This window comes from Protobothrops mucrosquamatus, unplaced genomic scaffold, assembly GCF_001527695.2.
Source record: "Protobothrops mucrosquamatus isolate PMUCROS unplaced genomic scaffold, P.Mucros_1.0 scaffold2354, whole genome shotgun sequence".
NCBI classification, from domain to species: domain Eukaryota; kingdom Metazoa; phylum Chordata; class Lepidosauria; order Squamata; family Viperidae; genus Protobothrops; species Protobothrops mucrosquamatus.
The window spans coordinates 59,302-87,217 of record NW_015388432.1 but is presented as its reverse complement, the minus strand read 5'-3'; the positions used below and the strand labels follow the sequence as shown (position 1 = coordinate 87,217).

General features: G+C 61.4%; 1 protein-coding gene across 1 annotated transcript; it reads left to right on the top strand.

Annotated features, from left to right (window-relative positions):
• Positions 1-27,916, top strand: SYNGAP1 (synaptic Ras GTPase activating protein 1). Its single transcript, XM_029285853.1, has 17 exons — positions 1-87; positions 880-985; positions 6,360-6,457; positions 7,867-7,991; positions 8,673-8,826; positions 8,931-9,029; positions 13,892-14,446; positions 14,564-14,708; positions 14,956-15,100; positions 15,271-15,507; positions 16,385-16,586; positions 16,714-16,895; positions 17,455-18,346; positions 25,077-25,250; positions 25,369-25,574; positions 25,910-26,011; positions 27,874-27,916. Exons 1-17 carry the CDS (start codon positions 70-72, stop codon positions 27,914-27,916), a joined length of 3,483 nt encoding a protein of 1,160 aa, XP_029141686.1. The 5' UTR covers positions 1-69.

The window sequence follows — 27,916 nt, the reverse complement described above, 5'->3', positions numbered from 1 at the left end:
GTCCACTCTCCTTACGACCGTCCCTGGAACGCCCCCCGCTTCTGCATCATCTCTGGGAACCAGCTCCTGATGCTGGACGAGGAGGAGGTGAGCAGCGGGGCACGGGGTGGGGTTCTCCCTCCAGCCCCCCCACCCTACCCCCACGGGGGACGCAGAGCAAGCGGGGAGGGGCTGGGGTGGGCCGAGCGACACCCCATACTGGGGCCACCCACAGGGCTGGGATCCAGCTGAAGCCCCCAGTCCAGGAAGACGAGGAGGAGGAACAGCCAGGGAGACCCCCGCGTGCCCCACCCCCCATTGTTTTGGCCCACTGGCCTTCTGCGGCCTGAGCCCCCCAATCTGGGGCCTCTCCCTGGAAGCGCCCTATATTCCTGGGTTCAAGGGGGGGGTCAAGTACTGGTCCCCCTGGGCTCCAGAAAGACTGGATTGAAGGAGGGGATTCTCAGGAGGGGCTAAGCAGGTTCCCGCATGGGGGGGGCAAGGCGGCTGGGGAATCATGGTTTGCGGCTTCCCGCATCCAGCTAGAAGTAGGTTAAGTAGCTGAGGCATTTCTTTCCAAGGGACCGGGGGGGGGGGCTCTGCCCTGGGAGACCCCTCGGGCCGAGTTCCCACATTACGCCAGGCCCTTACGCCGGGTCTGGCTCAGCCGTCTTGCGGCCACCGGGATTGTGCTCGTAAACCACGATCGGACTTGGTCTGCAAACCCAGGCCAGGGAGATTTATTCCGTGGTTGCACGGGCCGACCATGCGTTGGGGGGGTTGCGGCGAGGGGGGAGGTCGGAGAAGAGAGGGCTCTGGGGGTGTGTGTGGGGGGGTGCTCTTTCTCTACTCTCCTCCCCCCCTGATCCGGGCTGCTCTTTTCTCCCCCCACCCCTCAAGATTCACCCTCTGCTCCTTCGAGAACGCCAGAGGGAGGCCGGGCGGAACAAGCTTCTGCGCCGGACGGTCAGCGTCCCCGTGGAAGGCCGGCCCCACGCTGAGCACGGTAGGAGGGGGGGGCCCTGGGGGATCTTAGGGTGGGTTTGATGGAAACAGTGAGGTTGGCTGGGGGGGGGGTCAGTTGAATTTGTGTTTGAGTGTGAGTGAGAGACTTTCCCACCATTGAAGAGGCAGTCCTGGAGGTTATGGGAAAGTTGCCCCCGCCAGATCTTTATGGCCAGGACCCCCTTTGGCCCCCAGAACTGGCCTCCTTTCGCAAAGGGGGTCCTGTGCTGGGGAGGGGACACCCCCTTCATGAAGGCCCATGATAGAAGCCCCAGCGAAGGGCAGCTGCCCTCCATGGGGTGAAGTTGCCAGTCTGGGGTTGGAGCGAAATTGCCACTGGGGAGGGGCGGGGTGAGGCTGCGGGCGACCCCGTGTTTCAGCTGCCTTCCCTTCCCAGCCCCAAGAGGAAGGGGGGATGGGGACCCCCGGAGGCCTTTGGGGTGCCAGAGGGGCCCCAACTTCTCCTTCTGCCTCTTTCAGCCCCTCACCCCCGTCTCGTGAACCCAGGGCAGGGGTAGGCAACCTTGGCTCTTTTATGACTCGTGGACTTTAACTCCCAGAATTCCTGAGCTATGCTATGCTCAGGAATTCTGGGAGTTGAAGTCCACGAGTCATAAAAGAGCCAAGGTTGCCTATCCCTAGTATAGGTTCTCCTGTTTGAGCAGGGGGCTGGACTGGAAGACCTCCAAGGTCCCTTCCAGCTCTATTCTGTTCTGTTCTGTTCTGGCTCAGGAATTCTGGGAGTTGAAGTCCACGAGTCATAAAAGAGCCAAGGTTGCCTACCCCTGATCCTGGGGTAACCACTGTGGGAGAGAAATGATTGACAGGGAAACAAAGGGGGTGGGGGCAATCCTGCTTCCCACGCCAGCCCCATGGGCCTCAATCCTCTGGGGGGCCCGTCTTCCTTCAGCCCAGGCTGACCGACCTGCCTGGTGTGGGGGGCCTTGGCCCATGGGGGGGTGATGGATCTGTGAAGGCAAAAGAGGGGAGCAAGGGGGGGGGGCTGCTCTTGAGCGGGTCAAAGGGCCAGGTGGGGGCTGAGGCTCCCCATCAAAGCCCCCACATTGCAAAGGGGTCGGGAGAGGCCTGGGGGCGCCTGGATCTGTCCCCAAGGGGGCTGCTGAGGAAGGGGCGACCGCCCCCCACTCTGAAACCGTGAAGCACAATTGCAAGCTCTCTGCGCCCGAGGATCCCCGCTTCGGGTCGGTGGGCCCCAAAAGGGCCCGCAAGAAGGGGGGCCGGGGTCAGCTGGGAAAGGGCCACAACGCGAGTGGAACTGGGGGGGGCGCGGGGGGCCTCGTGGGGGTCCGGCACCCTCCCTCCCCCCAACTCTGAGCAGAGGAAGAGCTGCAGAGGGACCCCCTTCCCAGCAGTCTGCTCACACTGGGGGTTGGTGACCCCCTTCCCATGTGCCGAGGGGAGGGGTCTACTTGGGGGGGCTCCATTTAGCAAGTGTCCTCACGGAAACCCTTCAGGGGGGGTGATGCGTAACAGCCACAAGAGGCCCCTCCCTGCTGGGAGCCTGGGCCAGGGCACTGCCAGGCCCGGGGGGGGGGCAGCTCTTGGGAGGGGGCCGAGCACAGACAGGCCCCCCCCTCCCTGGATCCGGAGGGCCTCTCCGCCAGAAGCTCCTTCTCAGCTGTTGCCTGCAACGCCCACCCCCCCAGTCCCAGCCCATAATAGCAAGGGCCCTTGACAGGCGCTTGACAATTGTTGCTATAGGGACCATCTCTCTCTCTCTCTCCCTCCCTCCCTCCCTCCCTCCCTCCGGGGCTGGGGAATGGGTGGGGGGCTCTGCTGAGGCTGCTGCCCTCCTGGCCCTGCTGCCCCCCGGCCCTCCCCATTTGCTGGCCCCTCCCCCCCCGCCCGCTGGCTGCCCGGCAGAGCGCCCCCCCCCCAGCCCGTCCCGGCGGCCCCCCTGCCCCGGGCTCCCCCCCCCACCTTCCCCTCCCGATTTGGGGTTTAAAAAAAGAATTTGGCCTCCCGGAGAAGTTGGCTTAAAAGGTTTCCATGGAAACCCCAAAGAAGAGAGGAAGGCAAAGGCTGCCTGCCTGCCTGCCGGAGCGAAGGGACGCCCCCTCCCCTTCCTTGGCCGCGGGCCAGCAGCGCCCCCTGCCGGATCCTCCCCCCGCCCGCCGCTGACCCCGCCTGACCCGGCCGGGGTTCAGCAGCCGCGGCCCCATCGCCGCCCAGGCGGGGTGGAGCCATTCCCGGGGAGGAGAGCCGCCGTCCCTGCCCGCCAGGGTGGACGGAGCCGCTGCCGGCGCCCCGCTTAGCCGGCCGGCCTGGACGGAGCAGCAGGGCCTCCTCCGGGGCGGCCCCGGGATGCTTCCCCGGGAAGCTCCGCCCCCCGGGGCCCCCCCGCCGCTCCCCGCCTGCCCCCGCGCCGCCCTCGGGCTCTGCTGCGCCAGGAGATGCCGCCGCCGCCGCCGCCCCGCCCGCGCCCCGCCCGCAGGTAGACCGGGGGCNGAGTGCGGGGGTGTCGCGGGCGTGATGCTCGGGCGCGCGCGCGGAGCTGGAGGCCGCTGCCGGCCCGGGGCGCCTGCCTTCCCTGGGGGGCGCCGCTTCCGGGGACGCCGCTGCCAGGCCCGGCCGGGCGCGGGGTCGTTGGCGGCGGCGGAGGCCTGCGCGGCTCTCCCGGACCCCGAGCTCCCTGCCCTTCCCGGCCGGCTGCCCCGTCCGCCGCCGCCGCCGCCCGCGATCTGCCCTCCGGCGGAGCCACCGCTGAGCTCCCGGGCCAGGGCGGCCTCGCTGGGGGTCCCTGCCTTCCGCGGCCGCTTCGATCCCCTCCCCGACCCCGGTGCTGCCCCCCCTGTCCTGCAGGGGACGATGGGCTCCGGGGCTCCGGCCCGGGGAGAGTCTGGCTGAGCGCCGCTGCCGCTGATGTGCGAGCGCGCGACCGCCTCCTGCCCGCGTTCCCACGTCGAGGAGTTCGGCTGGCTCGGCAGCTGCGTCCGTCGGTGTGTTGGCACGTGGGTGAACCCGGGGGTGGTCTTAGCGGCCGGATCGGGCCCGGGCAGTCACGTGGCGCCGGGGGGGCCAGGCGGGGGTCGTCCGGGTGCAGCAGCGGCGTTTGGCGAAAGGGTCGGGGTAGGGGGGGGGTCTGCGCTTTGGGGCAGACTCGGTCCCGCGTGTGGTGGGGGGACCCGGCTGAGCCCCCCTCCCGTTGCTGCAGTTCAGGAGGCTGGTGTGTTTGTGTGTGTGCTTGTGTGGGTTTGTGTGTGTGAGAGAGCGAGCGAGCGTCTTAGCTGTGCAGGTGGTCGGCCACCAGGAGGAGAAGCAGGCGGGCCAGGGGTCTCATCCAGCCCCATCGTTTCCTGGCTCTCCTGGGGGGGGGCTCTTTCCAGCTGACCGGGTCTCCCGGGGACTGGTGGGCAAAAGGCCTCCCCCCCTTCCAGAATAAGGCCCTGCCCTAAGAGGGGGCAGCAGAGAGGGGCTCTGGTGGGGGGGGATTCGCTCCCTCTCCTTCCCCTCACACGGGAGGGAGGGGGCTGCTCTGGCCTGGGGGGAGCAGGAGGGCACAGGGCGGAGGCAGCGGCTCGCAGGGCTGGCGTGGCGGAGCGGCAGGCAGGCGGGCAAGACAGATGGTGGCAGAGCCGGTGGGTGGCTGTGCCTGGTGCCAGAGAGCCCGGGGGGGGGTCCTCTCTACAGATCCTGGCAGCTGGTGCTGCTCAAGGGCCACAGGGGGGGCCCTGCTGCACATGGGGGCTAAAGGACCAGGCAAGGGGGTTTGCGGTGACTGTGCCCTCTGCAGGACGGCAGGCGGCATCCTGCCAGCCCCCTTGGGGGGGGCAGCTCTGCCACATGGGCTGCCTGGTCCCCTCTCCCTTCCTGAGGCCCGGCGGGGTCTGGACGGGGCCGCTGTTTTTGCACCTCTGTTCTTCCTGGCAGGGGGCTGCGTGGGGATGGTTGTGGAAGGCGAGGGGGGTCCCCAGGGATGAAGGGCATGTGGGCTTTCAATGGGTGGTGTTCCACCCCCCCCTGAGAAGAGCCCCCGTGGCCCTGCGGGGAGGTTTGGTCTGACCAAGCAGTGTTGATGAGAATGGGAGGTGAATATCTGCCCCCCCCCCGTGGCCCTCCTTGACTCCCCCCATCCCTGGCTGAATAGCCCTGGGAGGAAGGGAAGAGAACCTCCAATGGGGTTGGGGTCCTCCCTCTCAGCCTGGGGGGGGCGGTTGCTTGCCTGCTCAGTGGTGGGATTCAGCTGGTTCACACCACTTGGGCAGAACCGGTAGCTATTTTTTTGTTGCCCGGGCCCAGAACGGACTTCCGGAAGCGGCATCCGCACAGAGAACCGGTTGTTCACCTCTTTGAATCCCACCACTGGGCCTGCGTGACCCATGGCATCCCCTCTCCCCACCCCCAGAGCAGCAGCAGCAGCCTCTGGGCTTCTTGGCCAGCTGCCCCTGTGGACCCCCCACTCCCACGTCCTCTCCCCGGGCGCGTTCAGACACCCCTTCAGCAGCTCCTCATCCGGGCTTCCAGGAAGGGGGTCCCCGGCTGTTGGGGGGGCAGGGGCGGGGGGGAGCTGCTTGTGAGCTGCTTTGGAGCCTGGGAGGCCTTCAAACTGAAAAAAAATAAATTTATTTCTTGGTTAGAAGTGTTAGAAAACACACACATAATCGCGTTCTCGGTGAGCAAGTAGGAAATATCGCTCTATTTATGGATCGCGAGGCAGACCGTTCATTACAGGTGGTGCATGATGGGGGTTCCACACGGAGGGGATTGTTCCACGATACGGAAGAATAAGTTCGCGTGAAGGACGGGGTGGGGCTCCCTCCGAGTCAACCTGCCCATCCAGAGCCTGCTTCACGGTGGGGGGGGAGAGGGATTTGGTGGCCCCCGATTCTTGGCTGACGGTGCCTGCGATTCCTGGTCGCCAATTCGGGGATCCCCCAAAGGAGACCCAGGTCCCCACTTAAGCCCACTGGGACTTTCCTTACTCTTGGGGTGAGCCCGGGCTGGGACCCTTTGATTGGTGGCCCCGGGGGTGCTTGGGGTCAAGCAGGGAGGACTCGGGGGGGAAAGGAAAGGGGGTTCTAGCTGGGGCCCAGAGGGCCGGCCGTGTGTAGGACTACTATTCCCTGCCTTGGGGTGGCTGAGGGCCCGGCTGGCCCCCTCCTCCGGGCAGGAGGGGGACCTGGCTGGGTGGGGGTGCCTCCCCAAGTGGGCTGGGAGGAACTGGGGTGCCCCTGTGGCAGTCCCTCATCCTGGGGGTGGCGGAGTGGAGGGGGCAGGCTGGAGGAGCTGGGGAGGGCTGGGAGAGGGGTCCTGCTCTCGCACGCACTCCTGGGTCTTTGCTCTCCCCCCCCCTGGAAGCCCTTCGGTGGGGGTGCCCAGGAGGTGGACGCTGCCCCTCTCTCCCCCCCCTGCAGAGTACCACGCCAGCCGCTCCCGGAGGAAGAGCGTCCCTGGGGGGAAGCAGTACAGCATCAACATGGATGCCCCTCCGGCCCCTCCCTTCCGTTCCTCGGTGAGTGACAGCCCCCCTCCCCCCACAGGCCTCGTCTGCCCTCTCCCTGAGCCTCCCCCTCCCTTTTTCTTCAGTAGGGGCAGGGATCAGGGGAAGGGCTGGCTGAGCCACAAGGTACCTTCCGTTAAGAGGCCATCTAGTCCAGCCCCTTGCGCTGGGAGGGGCCTGCGAAAGCAAGCGGAAGTGCCCCAGGTGCTAAGCAGTCTGCCTCACTGCCCCATAACCTTCTGGGGCAGGGGTAGGCCACCTTGGCTCTTTTAGGACTCGTGGACTTCAACTCCCAGAATTCCTGAGCCAGCACAGCTGGCTCAGGAATTCTGGGAGTTGAAGTCCACGAGTCCTAAAAGAGCCAAGGTGGCCTACCCCTGCCCTGGAGGGAGGGGACTCGAGCAGGGCAAGCAGTGACGCCCCCCATGGGGCTGCCGGCCTGGCCTCTGCCCCCTTCCTGCCCCCATTTGCTCGCCGTGCTGGACCCAGCCCCGGCTTTGGAGGAAGGAACTGGCCACCAGTGGGGCTGGGTGGGGGGCAGAGGGTCCAGAAGCTGCCTGCCAGATGCTCCCACGTGTGTGTGTGTGTGGAGGGGCTCCACTGTGGGAAAGGAGCAGAGACCGGGCAGGAAGATGGTGACATGTCGACTGCCGTGTCTCTCCCCCCCCTCCCAGGGAATCTGGTGTTTCGGGGGGAGGGTCATCCTGGCAGCCCTGGGCTGGGGGGCTGCCTCCCCCCTCCTGCCCCGTCCTAAGAAAAAGCAGTTAGGCCTGCCCTGGGGGTGTGGGGGGGGGCATCTTGGATCCTGGGAAGCCGGCGTGGCTGCTGGGCAAAAGTCGGCAAACTTTCCGTCGGTCTGCGAGGCGGCCGAGCAGGGAAAGGAGGCCACAAGGAAAGAAAGGCAGGTTCTGGGGGAAGATGGGCTGGCTTCAGATCAGCTTCCCGGGACCAAGGTGGGATGCGTGGAGGACGGCCACTGAACGGCGGTCATTTCTGGAGGGTCCTTTGTGGCTAGGGGGCTCTCCCGACCAGGCCCCGGCCGAGGGGGCCAGTTGGGCCTCTTTCGGCCTTTCAGCCGCTCCCCCAACCAGGGAGTCTGTGGGAATCTCCGGGTGCTGGGCCTGATCCAGCCAAGGTCTTTCCTGGAGGGGTGTGTGTATGTTTCTGCTGGAAAAGAGGCCGAGCCCACCGAGGGCCACGTGGCCGAGCCTTTCGGTGGAAACGGGCCATTCCTGCCGGGGCTGAGCCAGGCGCCTTTTCAGAGGGAGGGGGAGGACTGGTGGTCGCTGCCCCTCGGGGACCCCCTTGGCCTCCCTCCCAGGACCCCACAGCGCCTGGGGAGGGGTGGAGGGGGTGACCCACAGGCCCCCTGACCGCCCCCCTCTCCTCCCTCCCTCCCCCCCTCCCCCGCCTGCCCGCAGCAACAGGGTTTTCTCAGCCGCCGCCTGAAGAGCTCCATCAAGCGCACCAAGAGTCAGCCCAAACTGGACCGCACCAGCAGTTTCCGCCAGATGCTGCCGCGCTTCCGGAGCGCCGACCACGACAGGTGGGCCCCGGCGGCCCCTCCCCTCTGCTCAGGGAGGGGGGGCGGAGGGGAGGGGGTCTCAGGGGCCAGCCGGACCCTCCCTCTGAGCCCAGGGTGCCCTGTGGCCCTCCTGGCTCCCCTCGGACCCCCCACTGCCTGTCCCCCCCCAAGTCCCGTCCTGGGTGCCCTGGGTATTTTTAGCGCCTGCCTGCCTCCCCCCCCACCGGCTGACGGCAGCCCCGACACGCAGGGGCTGCTTCCACTTACGCTGCTGGGCTAAATATATCCCGCTGGGGGCGGCAGCTCCGAGCAGAAATGCCACGGGGAAGGGAGGGGGGGGTGAGCAGCCGCACACGGACTCTGCCGGCTCCCTCTGGGAAGGGGGCTCCGGAGCTTGGCTGGCCGTGAGGAGGGCAGACCCGACCCCTGGCCCTCTGCGGACCCCCTGGGGGGCCCAGAGCCCCTTCCCCGTCATCCAGAGGACCCTCCTGCCCGGTGCCCTCCCCCGCCGGCCTCCCCCTCTGCCGGGGTCGACTCCCGGATATCCTGCAGCTGCAGAGATGCCCCTTTGGAGGGCAGATGCCAGGTACCCCCTCCCTGCCCCAAACGAGGGCTCTTCTGCTTCCCCCTCCCCGGCTTCTGACACCCCCCACCGGCCGCAACCCTCCCCGCTGACTATGTGCTCTCCCCCCTCCCGCGCAGGGCTCGCCTGATGCAGAGTTTCAAGGAGTCGCACTCGCACGAGTCCCTGCTGAGCCCCAGCAGCGCGGCCGAAGCCCTGGAGCTGAACCTGGACGAGGACTCCCTGATCAAGCCGGTCCACAGCAGCATCCTGGGCCAGGAGTTCTGCTTCGAGGTGGGGGGCCGGCGCCCGGGGCCTCTGGGCAGGGGGGGGAGACGGCGCTCTTGGGCACGTGCAGAGGGCAGCTCACTCCTGCCCCCCTCCCTTTTCTCTCCCAGGTGACCACGTCTTCGGGCACCAAGTGCTTCGCCTGCCGCTCGGCCGCCGAGCGGGACAAGTGGATCGAGAACCTGCAGAGGGCGGTCAAGCCCAACAAGGTAGGAGCCCCTCCCCCGCCCCCCGTCCCCTTGAGGTTTGGGGTGCTCCCCCATCTGGCGCCTGGGTCTTTCCTCCGTGGCCCTGCCGAGGCAGCCTGGCTCTTGGGAAGGGCCCTCTTGGCTTTTCACTCCCCCAGGGATCCCGGGGCCACTTTTGGGGACCCTGAAATGGGAGGGGCCGGCTCCCTTAGGAAACCTGAGGGGGGGCATCTCGGTTTTCATCTTTTGCCTATTGAGGGTGAAAACAGCCCCCCCCCCCGCCACCAAGTTGAGCCAGCCCAGGAGTTTTTGGGTGTGAATTTGGGCTTTGGGGGTTCAGACCCTTCTGGGCTCCTCCTGAAAGTTCCCCCAAACCCACTGAAAGGGGTTCCTTCCCCCTCCCTGTGGAGGCTCCTTGTGGTGGCCATGGTCGTGGGGCCAGCTGTGGCCCCTCGGGTGACCTCCAACTTTCCAAGTCTCTCCCACCAGCTAAATAGAACTTCCACAGCCAGGAGAAGTTCTCACCAGCTGTGCTCTCCTAGCCCAACGCCCCTCCCCCTGTCCAAAACGGCTGGCTTTGTGTGCGGGGCTGGGGTCCAGGCTGTGGGGAGGGACTCCCCGGCCCCTTTGGAGCTCCTGGTCTGAAGGGCTCCAGCCCCGATCCCCGCCCCACTCCAGCCCACCCAGTCGAGCTCCCACCACCCTCTGCAGCCCTTCAGAGACCCCCCCCCTTGAAGGTAAGGCCAGCAAGGTCCCTCGGCAGGCAGAAGAGACCCCCCCGGGAAGAGGCCGCAGAGCAACCTGGCCGGCCTTGTGAAGGGAGGAGACTGAAGGAGCCGACAAAGCACAGCCCTGGAAAGAGGAGTGGGGGGCATCCCCCTCTCCCCATTTCCCGAAAGGCCACGGAGAAGGCCCGGGACCCTCTCCAGAGCACGGGACACGGAAAGTGGATTAGGGTCACGGGAAGCCTTTGGCTCCGATCCAAAAACACGGCCGAGGCCGGAGGCAGCTGTGTTGGCACCCAGGTCCAGCAGCCCTTTCTGGGCTGTCCAGAGTGAGGGGGGAGCCAGTGCGAATTCACTCGCCTCTCCCTGCAGGCCGTTTCAGAAGGGCCAAGGCTGAATCTTCAGAAAAACTCCAGATCGGCTTCTTGAAGGATCACGGAGAAGTATCCGCCGGTCGCTGCACTCCAAGACCTTAGCTATGACCCATGAAATTGGTGGCTGGCGTTGATTGGCAGAAGGGCTCTGTGTCCAAGCTGAACTAGTGGGGGGGGCCTTCCCTCCCCCCCCATGGTGATGGCTGGGCTGGGCAACCCGGGAGGTTGACTCTGCTGAAGGAGGGGGAGGCCCTGCTCCCGTTCCCCCAGCAGCCCCAAGGAAGAAGGACGGGGGGCACTGCAAGCCTCAGATGCAGGAGTTTTGAGCGTGGGCCTTAGTGGACATGGGACGGGGGCGGGTGGGCATTTTGCCCCTCCTCAGAGGCCCAGAGAGAAGGAGGCCATATGCGTCCTGACAATAACTACAATATCCTCCTTGTACCCGGCCGAAGGATGTGGATCTTCTCCCACCCTGCAGCCCTTTCTGGTGTTTTGCAAAATGTTTCCCAGGCTGGGGCTGAAACCAGTAAGAGATCCCCCCCCGCCTGCGCAGACCATATATGGCAGGGTCCATCTAAGGTGTCTGTCCTTCCGTCTCGGCTTCTGTGCTCCGTTCAGCGACAGTTTCTCGGGAAAAGAAGGAAGGGGACTTTCTCAGTGATAAGTCTGCCACTAGTTCTGTAGATTCTGTTTGCTGGAAATCAAGATAAACTACTTCCGCAGCGATCCCTCCGTCCACTAAGCCAACAACGGGGAAAATACTGGCCAGATGTATTATGGAGAAAGCCGTGCTGCCCTCTGCTGGTCAAGATGTTTGTTATCCTCCTAACGGTTAGAAGTTGGACTGACGGGTTTATTTCCCTCAGATCTTGGCTTGTGTGGGAATACATGTTACCTCATCTCCTGTGGTGACTAACAGTAGCCATGCAACTCAGCTAGCAGTGTACTCAGAAAACCCGGATATTTTGCCAAATCAGGGACAGGAAACATCAGGTGTTGGGTCTGCTCTGGGAAGTGGTGCTGCCAGCCTGTGTGGAGTCATCCCCGCAGGTGAGCAGGCTACCCACGGAGTCCCTGCTCCGTTAATCTGCCAGTTAGGCTGTCCTGAATCATCTCTGGGGACCCTTCTCTTGGGAATCCTCAGCTGACGGGAACCGCACCTCTAGGAAGGGAGTCTGCTGGTCTTGCGATGTGCTGCCGCTGCAGGTTGAACGACGTCCCCTTTGAGGTCAACACTGAGCGATGCCTTGAAACAGACCGTCCAGCAGTCGGTTTATGAGCTCATGGAAGAGAAACAGAGGAGCAGCAGTGAGGGGAACGGACTCTTGCTTTGTTGATAACGGTTGCACCATCGGTACATCTGAAGAACTGTCTGAGAGGCTGCTACAAAGAAGAGGGGGGGAGGTGTCTCAGTTTATTTTCCAAAGCACCAGAAGGCAGGACGAGAAACAATGGATGGAAACTAATCAAGGAGAGAAGCAACCTGGAATTAAGGAGGGTGCTTAAGTGGGTGCTTCATCACTGGAGGTTTTTAAGAAGAAACTGGACAGCCATTTGTCTGAAGTGGTATAGGGTCTCCTGCTTGAGCAGGGGGTTGGACTAGAAGACCTCCAAGGTCCCTTCCAGCTCTATTCTGATTGATTGATTGACCCCCCCCTTGGGGATGGTGTATGTGGTGCCAAGAGTTCACACAGACTTGATAGCACGTAATCATCGTTCAGAGAAGAAAGCACGTCTTGTAGGGAGCCAGCTGCTTTGATCAAGAATAAAACTCTCTTGACCGGTCCACAAGGGGAATGTGGATGAAGGACCTTCTTGACTTCAGCAAAACATCTGAAGCTTCCAGGAGGTCCTTGTGGAGAAGATGAGAAAATCTGGGCTGGATGTTACCACTAGGTGGAGCTGGGGCTGGTTGAACCCTTGCACCCAAGAAAGGACCCCTGGGGTTTCTGGATAAGCTGGGGAGAGCAGAGAAACGTTGAGTGCTGCCCCACCGTCTCTCTTCTGCGCTCTGTGCCGGTCAATGATTTTATAAGCTAGGATGGGTCGTTGGAAAATGTGGTTGCTGAAGTTGTAGAGAGTCACGGAGACCTAGGCAGAATCACACACACGCACGCACTGTAGAGCAGGGGTGTCAAACTGCCAGCCCCGCAGGCCGGTTGCATCATACGGAGGCTGCGTCCACCCCAGCAATTTCCAGCAATGCAAAAAAAAGTCGCGATACGTCACGACACGTCACGTGACGTGGCAAGCTTGACACCCGTGCTGTAGAGGAATATCAAAATTCAGGAGGATTGTGACAAGCTGGAACGAGGGGCAGCAACTTGCTAGAGGAATTTCAACAGGGACAAATGAAAAATCAAGAACAGGAGTGCAAGACAGGGTGGCGTGCCAGGCAGAGCCGCCTGCAGAAAGAACGTGGGAAAATCGCAAGCGGGGCACGAGCCAAGAGTGTGATGCAGCTGTAGACAAAGCCAAGGCCGTCCTTGGCTGCATCGGCAGAAGTCAAGAAACCCAGGAAAGTCCACCTGCCTTTTGGGAAAGGACCTTCGGGACAACCGTGACCTGGAGGACGGAGAATCACCCTGGACAACGGGGGTCAAAATGTCAAGACCAAAAGATGTAATTGCTGCTCTCCCTTCGCGTGGGTTAGGCCACACCCAGAATGTGGAGTTCGGTTTACCCGGGCAAACGGGACGTTGTCCCAAAAACAGCCAGCAGGAAGCCGGGAAACCTTTAGCAGGCCCGTCTGGAAGAGAAGAGGGCAGACACAACAGCCACCTCTGAGTAGCTGAAGAGCTGCCGATAGAAGACAAGGTGGCGTGTATGTGTGTGTGTGTGTGTGTCTGTCTGTCCCCCAAAACAGGCGGGCAGCTCTGCATTTAATTTACAAGGAAGAAGATTCCTCACGGCAGGAGTTGGTCCTGAACAGCACAGATTGTTTGTCTGGAGGTGTTTCAGAAGAAAACGGAACTCTGATAGTGGTGGGCAAGAGAGTGGATTAGATGGCCTCTAAGGCTCCCTGTCCCGAGATTCTTCCAGCCCTTGGGGTGAAGCCACTTCTGGGCCTCTTTCTCTCCAGCCTCCTGCCGTGTTCCTCCTCCGTACTATTTTTAGGCCACCCCATGGTGGATATTCTCCCCGCTGCTTATGAGATGGAGGATATAGGATCCCTCCCACATGGTTATAAACCCAAAGCAGAGGAATAAAAATTAATAGGAGCTAAAATGGCTATATCCGTCTGTCAGTTAAAAAGCTGGGGGAAATGATAGGCGCTTCCTGGGGTGATGCTTCCTGGTGCACCACGGAGAGCTCGCCTCTCTGGGCAGAGGGCCCCAGTCCTGCACCGTGTGTGTGTGTGGAATGTGTGTAGTTAGGTGTGCACAGCAGGCTGAAGCCAGACTGAGGGGGGCCTTGGCTTGGCGGAGCTGAGAATGCTGGGATGGGGGCTCTGCTGGGCTGGAGGAGGTGTCCAGACATCTTGTGTGTATCAAAAATCCCGTGGGCATGGGAAGAGAGGGAGGGGCTCCTGAGGGAGGGAGAACCCCCCTGCCCCTCTCTGTTACCTGGTTAGAATAGGGGTCTCCAACCTTGGCCACTTTTAAGACTTGTGGACTTCAGATCCCAGAATTCCCCAGCCAGCTGTGCTGATCCATGTACATGCTGTGCTGGCTGGGGATTTCTGGGAGTTGAAGTCCACAAGTCTTAAAGTGGCCAAGGTTGGGCCCCCTGATTTTGGAGCACCCCTTCCAGGCTCGTCATCCTCCTCCTCCTCTTTGCACAGGACAACAGCCGCCGTGTGGACAATGTGCTGAAGCTCTGGATCATCGAGGCACGGGACCTGCCCCCCAAAAAGCGCTACTACTGTGAGCTGTGCCTGGACGATATGCTCTACGCGCGCACCACCAGCAAGATACGCACGGACAACGTCTTCTGGGGGGAGCACTTCGAGTTCAACAACCTGCCGGCCGTGCGCACCATCCGGCTGCACCTCTACAAGGACACGGACAAGAAGCGCAAGAAGGACAAGAGCAACTACGTGGGCATGGTCAGCATCCCCATCGCCAGCGTCACCGGGCGCCACTTCGCCGAGCAGTGGTACCCGCTCAGCCAGCCCAGCGCCAGCAAGAGCAAGGCCGGCTGCCCGGCCGTCCGGGTCAAAAGCCGCTTCCAGGCCATGAGCATCCTGCCCATGGAGCTCTACAAGGAGTTCGCCGAGTACGTCACCAACAACTACCGCATGCTGTGCGCTGTGCTGGAGCCCGTCCTGAGCGTCAAGAGCAAGGAGGAGGTGGCCTGCGCCCTGGTGCACATCCTCCAGAGCACCGGCAAGGCCAAGGTACGCTGTGGGAGGGAAGGGGGAGGCGAGTGGGGCCCCAGAGGAAGGGGCCCAGAGCCCTGGGAGGGCAGCAGCAGCACAGCTCCTGCAGCTTCTCTCCTGCCCCCTTCCTGGCAGGACTTCCTGTCCGACATGGCCATGACGGAAGTGGACCGTTTCATGGACCGCGAACACCTCATTTTTCGGGAGAACACCCTGGCCACCAAAGCCATAGAGGAGTATCTCAAGCTGATTGGACAAAAATACCTCAAGGATGCCATTGGTAGGCGCACCGGAGGAGGGAGGGGCACACGGGGAGAGGCCCCAGCTTTTCACAACCCTTGGTGTGGCGAGGGAGGTGCGATCACAGGAATTTGGGTTAGGTTTTTTTCTTTTTCCTGGCTCCACTCCTGTTCTGGAGGGGCTCCTCCCTACTTAACTGGCACTTTGTGTGGGGCTGAGCCACTGGGTGCTTGAGGGTAGGGGGGCCTGCTGGTCCCATCATCTGTCTGCTCTGCCCCCCTCCCCAGGTGAGTTCATCCGAGCTTTGTACGAGTCCGAGGAGAACTGCGAGGTGGACCCCATGAAGTGCTCGGCCTCCACCTTGGCGGACCACCAAGCCAACCTCCGCATGTGCTGCGAACTGGCTCTGTGCAAAGTGGTCAACTCCCACTGGTCAGTGCAGGGCTGGCGCCTCACCCCCACCTGCCCCTTTCCCAGAAGGTCTGGATGTGGGGAGAGAAATCGAAGGTCATTTGGGGAGGGCAACCTGGGGGCTGTGAGGCAGCCCTGTGTGTGTGGGGGGATAGGCAGTGATCCTGCCCTCCCCTGCCCCCTCCCCCCAGCGTGTTCCCCCGGGAGCTGAAGGAGGTCTTTGCATCGTGGCGGCTGCGCTGTGCCGAGAGGGGCCGGGAAGACATCGCCGACCGGCTGATCAGCGCCTCCCTCTTCCTGCGCTTCCTGTGTCCGGCTGTCATGTCCCCCAGCCTCTTCGGCCTCCTGCAGGAGTACCCAGACGAGCAGACGTCCCGTACCCTCACGCTCATCGCCAAGGTCATCCAGAACCTGGCCAACTTCTCCAAGTGAGTGTGGAGGAGGCCAGGAGGCAGTGGGTGCGGGGGGAGGTACCCTCCGGCTGGGCTAGATGCGTTCAGGGTGGTGGGGGTGAGTTTTCCACCATATGTCCAGTTCAAAGCTCCAGGCCAGAGCTCTGGGGAAGAGCCCCTCTCTGCGGTGTGGCCAGGCTCCCTCTGTCTCTGGCTCCAGTTTTTGAGGCCCCAGCCCTGAGGGGGGGGAGGTATCTGTCGAGGCCCAGAAGGCAGCCAGGTCCCTCTGAAAGGCAGGTGCGAGGGAGGGAACCAATGGAGGCAGAGAAGGGGGACCTAGCGGGGGGACCTGGCTCCCCTCTTGAAATGCCTGCCAGGGCGATGTAGGCAAGGCTGGTCTGCTCTCCGTCCTGGGGATGGGAATGGATCAAGGTCACAGGGAGGTGGACCGCACCTGAAGGTGTAAACACTTCCTGGAAGAAGGAGGACTCGGGCAGGGGAAGCAAACGGTGGGAACAGAGGTGGAATGGATGACCTCAGGGGACACTTATCGCTCAGGCCGGAGGTGGAGTGGTCTCTGCCTGCGTCCCACAAGGTGGAGAGGGTGGAACGGGAGGGGTTCAGTCCATACAAGTCCCCCACATATGCAGTTTGGGGCACGTATTTCTTTCAGTATACCCCTTCTTTCTCGGTGTGCTGCTTGCTGACCTCTACCTTGGTGGCAAATCCAGGCTCTCCCCTCCCCCCCGAGGGGCTGGAGGGGGAGACAGGCTGGCATTGCACAAAGTGACGGCCAGTACACGGCTTGGTGTTTGAGGGTGTGCTGGGCACTCACGGGCGGGCAGGGTTGGCGATCGGAAGGGCCCCACTCGAGTGACACTGCAAGTGATGGAAAACGTGGCGCTTGTGGCAGGTTTGGCAGCAAGGAGGAGTACATGGCCTTCATGAACGAGTTCCTGGAGCTGGAGTGGGCCAGCATGCAGCAGTTCCTGTACGAGATCTCCAACCTGGACACCCTCACCAACAGCACCAGCTTCGAGGGCTACATCGACCTCGGCCGGGAGCTCTCCACGCTGCACGCTCTGCTCTGGGAGGTCCTGCCCCAGCTCAGCAAGGTGCCTGCCAGGAGCGGGTGGGGCGGGGATGGATGGGGTGGGGATGTAGGGCAGAGGAGGGGGGCTGCACTCGTCTGCTTGCCAGTGGTGGTGTTGAGTGCCCGTCTGCGGCTCCCTCCCTGCGTAGGAAGCCCTGATCAAGCTGGGCCCGCTGCCCCGTCTGCTGAACGAAATCAGCCTCGCTCTCAGGAACCCCCACATCCAGCGGCAGCCCAGCCACCAGGGCGAGCGGCTCCAGCCCAAGCCGGTCATCCTCCGCGGACCCTCGGCCGAAGTGCAGTCCTCGTACATGATGCGCGACCTCAACAGGTCAGGCTGGGACAGGGCAGGGGGAGGGGCATTGGAGGACAGGAAACGGGTGGGCATCCAGCTGCAGGTCCCACCCGAGGTGGGCTCTGCTCTGGGCCTCTGCTGGGTTTCCTTATAAATAACGCCAAGAGGCCGTAGAGGGAAACTTCCCCAGGTCGCCTACGGGAGATTCAGGGTATAAACACGCCCCTGAAGGGCTTCCCCCTTGGGCTGACTCTGGATTTCTCCCCACAGCTCGATTGACATGCAGCCCTACATGATGCGAGCCATGAACAGGTAAGGACTGTGGGGTGAGGCTGTGGGAGGCTGGGATCCTGTGTAGAAGTTTCCTTCTCTCTGGGCATGGGGCCCAGTCCCTCTGCCCTCGCAAATGGTCGGGGCCCCTTTGCCAGCCTGGCCCCACCGCCCCCTGTTCCTCAACTGGTCTCCCAGGTCAGGGGCCTTGCGCACGCTTGCGGAGGAGGCCGAGAGCCCTGTGGGGTTGCCCTGCCACCCCACCCCTTTGCAGACTCGGTTCCCTCCTGCCCTCGTCAGTTCCCCGTGCTGCCTTCCTCCGCAGCTCCATCGACATGACGCGCTTGCCTTCCCCGACCAAGGAGAAGGGCTCGAAAGACATGTTCTTCGTGCCGCGGCCACCCCTGGCCCGCTCCTCCCCCGCCTACTGCACCAGCAGCTCGGACATCACCGAGCCGGACCAGAAAGTGCTGAGCGTCAACAAGAGCGTCTCCATGCTGGACCTGCAGGACAGCCGCATGAACAGTGTCTCCAACCTGCACAGCGTGGGCGACATGCTTAACAGCAGCCAGGCCTCCATCACCGCTGGCCTGGGTCTGCGGCCCAGCCGGCTCTCCCAGGGCAGCGGCTCCAGCATCGCGGCCGGCCTGCGGCTGAGCCAGATGGGCGTCACCGCCGACGGGGGCGGCCCCTCCTCCGCCCAGCAGCTCCGCATCCCCCTCTCCTTCCAGAACCCCCTCTTTCACATGGCATCTGACGGGCCGGCTGGCGGCCCGCTCCACGCCCCCCACCCGCACCGGCCAGCAGAGGGCAACCCCGCCGACACCTTCGCCCCCTTCCACGGCTACAGCAAGAGCGAGGACCTCTCGGCCAGCAAGCACATCATCCACAGCCACAGCTACAGCGACGAGTTCACGCGCCAGGGCTCGGAGTTCACTAAGCGCCAGCTGTCCCTGCAGGAGAACCTCCAGAACATGCTCTCCCCGCCCCAGATCACCATCGGCCCCCAGCCCCAGCGCTCGGCCCCCGCCCCCCAGCCGCAGCCCCCCCTGCAGCGGGGCAAGTCCCAGCAGCTGACGGTCTCGGCGGCTCAGAAGCCTCGGCCCTCCAGTGGGAACCTGCTGCAGCCCGAGGCCACCTATGCCCCCACCCATGCCCGCCAGCAGTCGGTCACCAAGGAGGCGCCTTCTGCCCTCAAGCCATCCATCACCAAGCAGGTGAGTGACCCGGGCAGCTGCCAGCCGCGGCCGGAGCCCAAATAACCGCACTAATGCCAGGCACATCTTTCCGAGCGCCGAGATTTAGGGAAGGTTTCAAAACGCATTTTGTGATCAGCTGGGAAACCTGCAATTTGGCAGCTCTTGTTTCTTTTCCTGATTTGACTGAAACACGGAGGTTTTTTTGTGTTTTTTTAAAGCAAGGCAGCTCAGCTCTTTTACTTGTGTTTTTCAGTGTAAGAGAGAAGCTGCCTCATTTGCCTAAAAGAACACTTTGCCCAGCAAGGGGCCTGGACCCTCTAGGAACCAGGAGACCTCTTAGACCCCAGGGAGGGCAGGTCTCCCTCCCAGAGGCCTTCCAGGGAAGTCAGCGGGTCCACCCCACAGCTCCCCTCCTTGTTCAGGGAAGCGAGGCTACTGGCTGGGACCCAACTCCCAGGTACCACAGCCGCCGCTGCTCCGAGGACTCACAGAGCACACCTGAATGGGTGGGCCTCTGCTCCTGGTTTCCTTCCAAGGTTGGGCTCAGGGCTTGCCCGGATCAGCCTTGAATTATATAGAAGAAGGGGACCCATTTATTCACCTCCTCCCCGTTTGGGATTTCGCTCTGTCCTTCATAAAGAGAGGAAGGGAGACGTCACACCTAGGCCTTTTCTTGAAGTCCTCACTTTGGCAAGTGAGAGGCTGTTGAATGTCTGGTTTCACTAGAAGTTCTTGCATCTTAATGTCAAAGAGCCTGGACCAGCTCAGCTTGGAAAGCCTCCTCTTCTCATCCCCCCAAACTGGGAGGGCTTCCTGGGGGTGAAGGTGTCGCTCTTCTCTCTGCTGGGAGGGCAATCGGTGTGGTGTGTGCGTGTATGTGTGTGAAGCGTCTGCAGAGTTGCCACTGTTGTGGGGCAGGGCCTGGCAGCGGGCAGCCTCCGCAAGCAGGTTCCCTTTGGAGCAGCTGATCTTGAAGCATGCGTCAAGTCCAGGACGTCCAAGGAATAGAACGACCGTGGGGGTAAAACGGGCCACGGATGCAGCTTCCGCAACACGGGGGCGTTGCGAGAGTCCCTGGTGGTTCTGGTGAACGTACAGGCGGCTGTACTGCAGGCTGGACCAAGTTCCAGGTGGTCTTGAGGGGCGGCCCCACCTAGAGTGCATTGTGGTAGCCCAGTCCTCTGATGACAAGGGTGCATGGGTGGTGCCTTTTGCTCCAGAGATGATTCCCGAGTGGGCAGGAGTTGAGAGTCCAAAAGCAGCCCAAGATTGCCCTCCCCTCTAGGGCAGGGGTAGGCAACCTTGGTTCTTTTATGACTCGTGGACTTCAACTCCCAGAATTCCTGAGCCAGCCATGTATGCATGGCTGGCTCAGGAATTCTGGGAGTTGAAGTCCACGAGTCATAAAAGAGCCAAGGTTGCCCATCCCTGCTCTAGGGCGAAGGTGGAGATGGGCCGAGAGCCCACAGGTCCTTGAACCCATAGCCCCTCCATCCAAGGGTGAGTCTCATTGGGACCCTGACGGCCTGCAGGCATTGATGCCATGGTGTCATCGGTATCTTAAGGATACAGACCCCCACTTTCAAGTGGCCTCCTCTGCATCTTCTTGCGGCACCCCACTCCGATGTGCTTGAAGGCCTCTTTTCCTCAAAGGCAGCAATCGGAGCCCTCTCCCTGCCCCCCCAAACTACTGAAGACTGGAGAGGGTGTGGTGGGTCTTGCAACATGTGGGGGGCTGGCTTGGATGTCCTCTGAGGCCCCTTCTGTGATCCTGTGACCCTCTCCTGTCCAGGAGTCCAGATAGAGCGGGAGGGTTGTGCCCCTCGCTCTCGGCTCCCCACAGGTCCCAGGTTGCGGTTCCCATGGCAACATTTACCCCATGTCCCTCAAAGTGTGTCAGGACAGAGAGTGGCTCCCTATTTCTGACTTCTGCCTTTTTGGGCAGTGAGAGTGTGTCCTTCATCTGGTATGTCGTCCCAGCCTTCGAAGATGCAGAAGCAGCAGCAAAAGTGTTCAGGTGTGGAGAAGGAATGAAATGGGCCTGGAAGAGAGGGATCAGGTCTTCCAAAGGTCTAATTCAGCGTTTGGCAACAGGATCGGCATCTGGTTCTTATGCACTCCCACGAGATACCCCACTGTTTGGGTCAGCCAGAGGAGTCTCCTGTTTCTTACAGCCTCTGGGAGGGGCTCTGGAAAAAGACCCCAACTCATTGATCGCCTCACACTGCAGTGAACCAGGATGGGCATTCAATTTGGCAGCTACTACGATTGTTGGCTAAGCAGAGACAAAAATAGCCAGAGAAATGATTGAAGCCTGGGAAATGGGCTCCACGTCAGTCAACAGGTGTGCTGATTTAACAGAATAACAGAGCTGGAAGGGACGTTGGAGGTCTTCTAGTCCAACCTCCTGTTCAAGCAGGAGACCGTAGACCACTCCAGACAAGAGGTTGTCCTTAAAAGCCTCCAGAGATGGAGCCCCACAACTTCTGAAGGGAAGCTCGCTCATCCGATTTTTTGTTCTCCCAATCAGGAAATTTCTCAGTTCCAGGTTGCTTCTCTCCTTGATTAGTTTCCATCCATTTTTCTTGTTCTGCCTTCAGGTGGTTTGGAAAATAAGTTGACCCTCTCTTCTTTGTGGCGGCCATTCAGATATTGGAAGACTGCTATCATATCACCCCTCGTCCTTCTCTTCATTAGACTAGACCAAGGGTAGGCAACCTTGGCTCTTTTATGACTTATGGACTTCAACTCTCAGAATTCTGGGAGTTGAAGTCCACGAGTCATAAAAGAGCCAAGGTTGCCTACCCCTGGACTAGACCATACCCAATTCCTGCAACCGTTCTTCATATGTTTTAGCCTCCAGGCCCCTAATCATCTTTGTTGCTCTTCTCTGCGCTTTTTCCAGAGTGTCAACATTTCTTTTTTATAGTGTGGTCTTACCAAAAGGCATTATAAAGTGGTATCAGCACTTCACATGATCTTGATTCTGTGCCGCTATTAATGCAGCCTACGATTGCATTTGCTTTTGTGGCTATTGCTGCACACTGCTGGCTCATATTTAAGTCATTGTCCACTCGGGCTCCACGATCCCTCTCACAGTTGCTCCTATTGAGCCAGGTTTGACCTAATTGCAGCTATACCTTGGTTTTTTTCTGGCCTAAGTGTAAAACCTTTACACTTCAGATACTTAGGCCCTGAGGGAACAGCACCACAAGGAAACAACAATCAATGACAATAGTCAGGCATCAGCACCCTCATTAACAACTAAAAGCTACATATCACCAGGACCCATATAAATACAACATGTAGAACAGCCTAGTGCACATATTCTGGAAAGAGCCCCAAAACGTGGAAGAACAAACCTTTGTCCCCGTGATCCACTCAGATTGGATCCTGCAAAGCCTTTGTCTGCATGCACGCACGCACGCACACACCCCTGACAAGATGGGAGTAGCTGCCTTTCCGCTGAGTGTGGATGGAGAAGGATGTCCCTGGAGAAGGAGAGGCGCGTCCTCTAAGAATTAACCACGATGTCGGTGTATCAGAGTCACGGAACCACCTTTGCTGCACGCGATCGCCACGACCGCTGGCGTTGGCACTGCCGAACTGAGTGGTGATCCTGGTTCAGAGGACCTGGGAATCTCCAGGAAACATCCCCGGAGCCATTGTGACCACAGGCACCCCTGCCAGGGTGAAGCGCCCAGTGTCCTGGGACAGGCACAACTTCAGCCCACTCCTTCCAGAATGAAGGCCCGGACTGTCCCAGAGGGCGACGCTCTTTGTGTAGAGGAGCATCGGTTGGCAATAAGACCAGCCAACAGGAACAGCTTGAATTTCGGCTACAAACTTCAATGCTAGTTGGGTAATCCAGAATTGGTCAACGCAACCCTCCATTGCACCGTCTGCCTAGTGAAATCAAGTGGCCATTTCTTGAGTTTCTTTCTCACCCTCCCCTTTAACCAGGAGTAGGGAACGTCCTTCCTTTGCCAGGGCTGGACACCCTCCCTGAGGCTGCATGGCGTGACGTGCCCCTCCCTCATTTGCCCAAACATCGTCCCCTCACGATGCATCCGGAACATGAAAAGAAAGCAAGGACGCTAATTAGTGTGAAGCTCCAGCTTTCCTGGGGCTTCTCCCGCTCTGGAGGTTCCTGCCACACCCAGCAGCTCCTGAGTGAAATGCGGACAGCAGCTGGAGGCAACCCTGGGAGAAGGCCTGGGGAAGCTTGTGTGTGTGTGTGTGTGTGTGTGTAGGGGGAGGGCAGGACTTGCTGTCTTTTCCCCTTGAGTCATAGGGCAGCAAAGGACCCTAAACCTGCAGAGATGGATAAACTGGGGCTACATTATTGCCCACAGGACAGGACTGACGGCTTCTTGGGGACCTTCAACCCTCACCCCAGAGAGCCAGACCTAAAAGGAGTCTGGGGCCGGATGTTTACAGTTGACCCTGGTCTGAATTGTAGCAGCTCTGCCAGTAGCCACTTGTCATCTCTCTTCCTCCTCCTCCTCCTCCTCCTCCCTTCTTACTGCTCTTCCCCCCTTTCCTCCTCTTCCTCCTCCCCCCCCCCCATTCTACGGGAGCCCTGCTTGGCCAACAAAACTCAAGCCCTGGTGGTGCAATGTTTAGAATGCAGGATTGCAGGGAAAAATCTGCCTTCCCACTGCCAGCAGTTCGATCCTGACTGGCTCAGGGACGACTCAGCCTTCCATCAGGCCGGTAAAATGAGGACCCAGATTGTTGGGGGCCACAGGCTGACTCTGTAACCGCTGAGAGGGCTGTAAAGGACTGTGAAGCGGTGTGTGTGTCTGTGTGTCTTAAATGCTTATTGCTAGGACACCTGCCCTGCCCAAGAGCTGAGGGCCCCTGGGATGCGAACGATGGAGGGAAGAAGGAGGGATTGAGATGGACGCCCACGGCAAGCGTTGATGCTTTCATAGGCTGAATTGGATGCCCACATTCAGGCCAAAATGCTCGACATTCAGGCAAAAATTATCACAGTCCCTGGTCAACAAAGGGTCACAAGTTGAACTGCAGGAGGCCCAGTAGGAGTCCTGACCCTCCCTTGGATCAGCGCCGGGAAAAGAGCAGGAGCAGTGAAGGGTCAGTGAGGGGGGGCTGGGGCCCTTTCACCTGAGTTCAGGCTGGGCAGCAGAGCCCCCCCCTCCCTGGGCCTTTTCAAGCAGGGACTTGAAAGCCTCTGGGGTTTTGTCTTGGATGAGATGGGTGGCTACGGAAATCAATCGTTCAGTCAAATCCCTGACACAGCAGAAATGCTGGAGGAAAGGAAAAAAAAACAACACGTAATTTTCTCAACTTTTGAGATCCTCTGGCACCACAGAGATGGCGTTTTGGAATCTGGAATGGGCGAGAGATTATACTGTCTTCAAAATGGGGTGAGGGGACACCAATTGGCTTCTTGTGGAAGTGCCGTCGGCCAGACAATGCCGGCTGGTGACCCCCAGGGGGAGAGCCTTCTCTGTGGCTCCTGCCCTCTGGAATGACCTCCCCCCCCCCGACCTACGTACAGTTGCGGACCTGCGCCTTTTTCGCCGAGCCCTGAAGGCCCATCTATTCCGTGCGGCCGGCCTGGCGTAGTTTGATTATGTTTCAGTGGGGGGTTTTTTTACGGGTGTGTTTTTAGAACAGGCCTGTTATTTAATTCGATTTTAAAACAAACTATTTATTTATTATCGTTGTTTTTAGTATCACCTGTTCACCGCCCTGAGTCCCGCAAGGGAGATAGGGCGGTATATAAATTTAATAAATAAATAAATAAATGTTTAAAGGAGAGGGGCTTACTTTGAGATCTCCTTGAGCAGACGATCTAGGTTGGAGGATGGTGGTCCCCTGAGCCCCCCCCCCACGTTCCCCTGCTCAAGAACAAGGCAGTGGCCTTAGGCCAGTGATGGCGAACCTTTTAGAGACCTAGTGCCCAAAACCCGGGCCCACCCTCTGCCCCGTCCCACCCACCTGCAGGGCCATTCACCGCCTCCATGGCCTGCCACACATTGCCCAGGCGGCCCAGCAGTGTCATGGTGGCCACACTGTCCACCCATGCCCCACAGCATCAACTGCGCACGATGGGGTGCAAGGGCGGAGTCTTGTCCCCGCTGCCCGGCTGCCATGTCCTTGGCTGCGCTGCTCTGTGCAGGCTGCACTTGGGGGCAACTCTCCTCTGAAGGGGGGCTGCTGGTAAGGAAGGGCCGTGGGGGGGAGGCGGGCCTGGGGCAACGGCGCACGTGCCCACAGAGAGGGCTCTGAGTGCCACCTCTGGCACCTGTGCCATAGGTTCGCCACCACTGCCTTAGGCAGTCTGGGAAAACGGGGACCCTCTTTGGCAACTGTGGGCTTACCAAGAGCACCCCCCCAGATCCTCCGGAAAAGGAAATCTGAGCAGGGCTTGGGGTCTGGGGGCCCACTGGAAGAGAGGGAACTGCGGTGGTGGGGATCCCTGATCCAAAGTGATCTTGTCACTGATAATGGTGAGGATGACGACTGACGGTCTAATTCTCTTGGAGTGTCGAACATTTTGCCTGGCTGCGGTTCCCGAGAACGGAAGGAGGGAATCTGAATAGCGCGTTGGGGGAGGGGGAGGGAGCTGGAAAAACAAGGGGGAAATGGGGGGCCCCCTCTCATGTCCTGGGGTTGGGCCCCCCGGCAAGGCGGATGGGGCTTTTTGGCACGTGGCCATTCAGAAGCCTCGGGGGTGAGTGTGGACTGACTCCATCCATCCCTCCTGTCCTGCCAGCCCTCGCACACGCCCTCCACGCTGAACCCCATCCTGCCGGCCTCGGAGCGGACTGTGGCCTGGGTCTCCAACATGCCCCACCTCTCGGCGGACATAGAGAGCTCCCACATCGAGCGGGAGGAGTTTAAGCTGAAGGAGTACTCCAAGTCCATGGACGAGAGTCGGCTGGACCGCGTGAGCCTCCCTCCGCGGGGCGCCCTTGGACTGGGGAGGGGCAAGGCTGCCCGCTGTGGGGCACAGTGGGATCCCCTGCCTAAGGCTCCTCCCTCCCCTCCCCCCATTGCAGGTGAAGGAGTACGAGGAGGAGATCCACTCGCTGAAGGAGCGCCTGCACATGTCCAACCGGAAGCTGGAGGAGTACGAGAGGCGCCTGATGAGCCAGGAGGAGCAGACCAGCAAGATCCTGCAGCAGTACCAGCAGCGCCTGGAGCAGAGCGAGAAGCGCCTCCGCCAGCAGCAGGTGGAGAAGGACACCCAGATCAAGAGCATCATCGGCAGGTGAGCTGCAGGGTGGGGCTGCCACGGGGGCCCGGGAACGTCTGGGGGAGCCCCTGAGCCAAGGAGCGGGGCGGTGACTCCCATTGCCTTCCTCCTCCTCCTCCTCCTCCTCCTCCTCCTCCTCCTCCTCCTGTGTGTCTGTGGGGGAAGGCTCCCGGAGCTGCCGGGGTGTGTGGGAAGGGGCGCTCCTCACCGGTGGGGCCCCGGCTGTGGTCTCTGGGGCCCCACCGATTTTGGGAGCCCCCGTTCCCGCAGCTGCTGGCGGCCCCGGCTCCCGCCGCCTGCCTGCCGGGTGGGGGGGCCCGGATTGACTCCAGTGAAGCTTGTCCCTGCAGGCTGATGCTAGTGGAGGAGGAACTGCGCAGGGATCACTCGGGCGCCCTCGACACCTCCGAACCGCGGAAGCGGCTGCTCGACGCTCAGGTGGAAATTACAATGTCATTGTCCTTTCCCATGTCTCCATCGACCATCCGCCACCCCCCGTCCTCGTTTCTTCCCCTCCCCCCCTCGCTTGCTCCCCTGGATGTGGCTGCCCGTCCTGTCCGTGGGGCTGGCGGGGTGGGGAACAGGGCCCCTCTAGCGGTGGGATTGGAGGTCCCCACCCTGTCCAGTGCCCACCTCTGCCCTCCCGAGAGGGCCGTGGGTCACCCTGTGCAGAGAGGATGGGTGGGGGGAGGGAGGGAAGGAGCGGAGGGGGAACCTGGAGACAGCAGCAAAGGGGGAGAAGTCGCCCTGGGTCTGGCCCAGATGGAAGGGGGGGGTCAGGGCAGCTCCCCTCTTTCCACTTGCCCCCTGGACAGAACGCCATCCGGGCCCCTGGGTGAACATGGGCCGACAAGGCCCCCGTGGCTGGGCAGAGGAGGGGGCTCCCCAGTCCCAGAGGAAGGGGTTGTGGCCGCCTCCCTGAGAAGCGCATTGGGTGCCTGTGGGTGGAGTGTGGGTCTCCGTGGGTCTGGCAAGGGGTCCCACAGCAGCAGCCCCCCCGACGGCCTCCCTTTCCTGCAGTGCTGCGCCCCCCCCCTGGGCCCTCCTGATCCCCTGTGTTTTCTCCGTTTCATCCTAGCTGTTTACCAGGTAACTCTGTGTGGCCCCGGTTTTGTCACTTGAGGGACCAGGGGACCCCGCCATCCATGTGTAGCAGACCAGGTGGGTCCTGCAGGCACTGCTTCCCCGGCCCCCCCTCGGCTGGAATGGGGGCCCCCTTCCTCCCTCCCCCACCAGCCCCACATTCCCTGCTGGGGGGTAGAGGGTGTTCAGAGGTTGTACTGAGTCAGGGGTCCTCTGTTGCCGTGCACAGCATGCCCCTCCCCGCTGCTCTCCATCACGGCCATCCCTCCTTTCCATCTCTCGTCTTGTCTGCCAAGAGCATGCCATGTTCGGAGGGGGGGGTGGCAGGGGAAGCACAGGCACATGGGCCATCTGGACACTCACCTATATCTATCTGTGCATGTATGTGGGGGGGGTGATGGAGGAGGGGCACAGGAGGAACCCCCTCCTTGGAAAGGGGCCTGAGTACAGGGGGCCCGCAGCCCGTGGACCCGGAGAGGTTAGTGTGTGTGAGGGGAGGGGAGGCTGCCTGGTGCCCCCGGTGAACTGGGGAGCGAGGAGGGGGGGAGGTCTCCCTTGGAGGGCTCTGGGATGCCTGGCTGGACCCCCCTCCCCAAACCTTGCTGCGACAGATCTCTATGCCAAGTCTTGGTTGAGCCCCTCCCCCAAAGGGCACACAGTTGGGGTCCCTCTTCCTCCAGTCCTTCACGGGGGGGGGGAAGCCCCAACTGCCAGAAGGTTGGGGTGCCACAGGGACCCTAATTTCAGCTCAGCTCCTGGGGGGGGGAGCTGGCTAGATTCTGGGAGGAGGAAGAGAGGAGAGAATCTCTCTTCCTTGGGGGGAGGCCTCTCCATCCACAGCCCCCCCCCCCAGGCTAGTCTCTCCCTCCATTAGGGAAGGGCCACTGAGTCCGGGTGGGGGTCCTGAAGGAGAAAGTCGGACCCTCCTGCTCAGAGGGAGGGGGGGATCTTTAGCCGTGGATCCCTTAGGGCAGGGGTAGGCAACCTCGGGGCTTTGATGACGCGTGGACTTCAACTCCCAGAATTCCTGAGCCAGCTGCGCTGGCTCAGGAATTCTGGGAGTTGAAGTCCACGCGTCATCAAAGCCCCGAGGTTGCCTACCCCTGCCCTAAGGGAGCCTGCAGGGGGGGGAGGGGAGTAAGCCACGCGGGGGGGGATATGCTTTGCGAGCGCCTGGGCCCCCTAACCGTCATAAATAAGGGGGCGCTCTCCCCTTCTCGCTCTCTTGCAGGAGAGGCAGCTTTCCGCCGTGGGTGCAGCAAACCCGCGTCTGA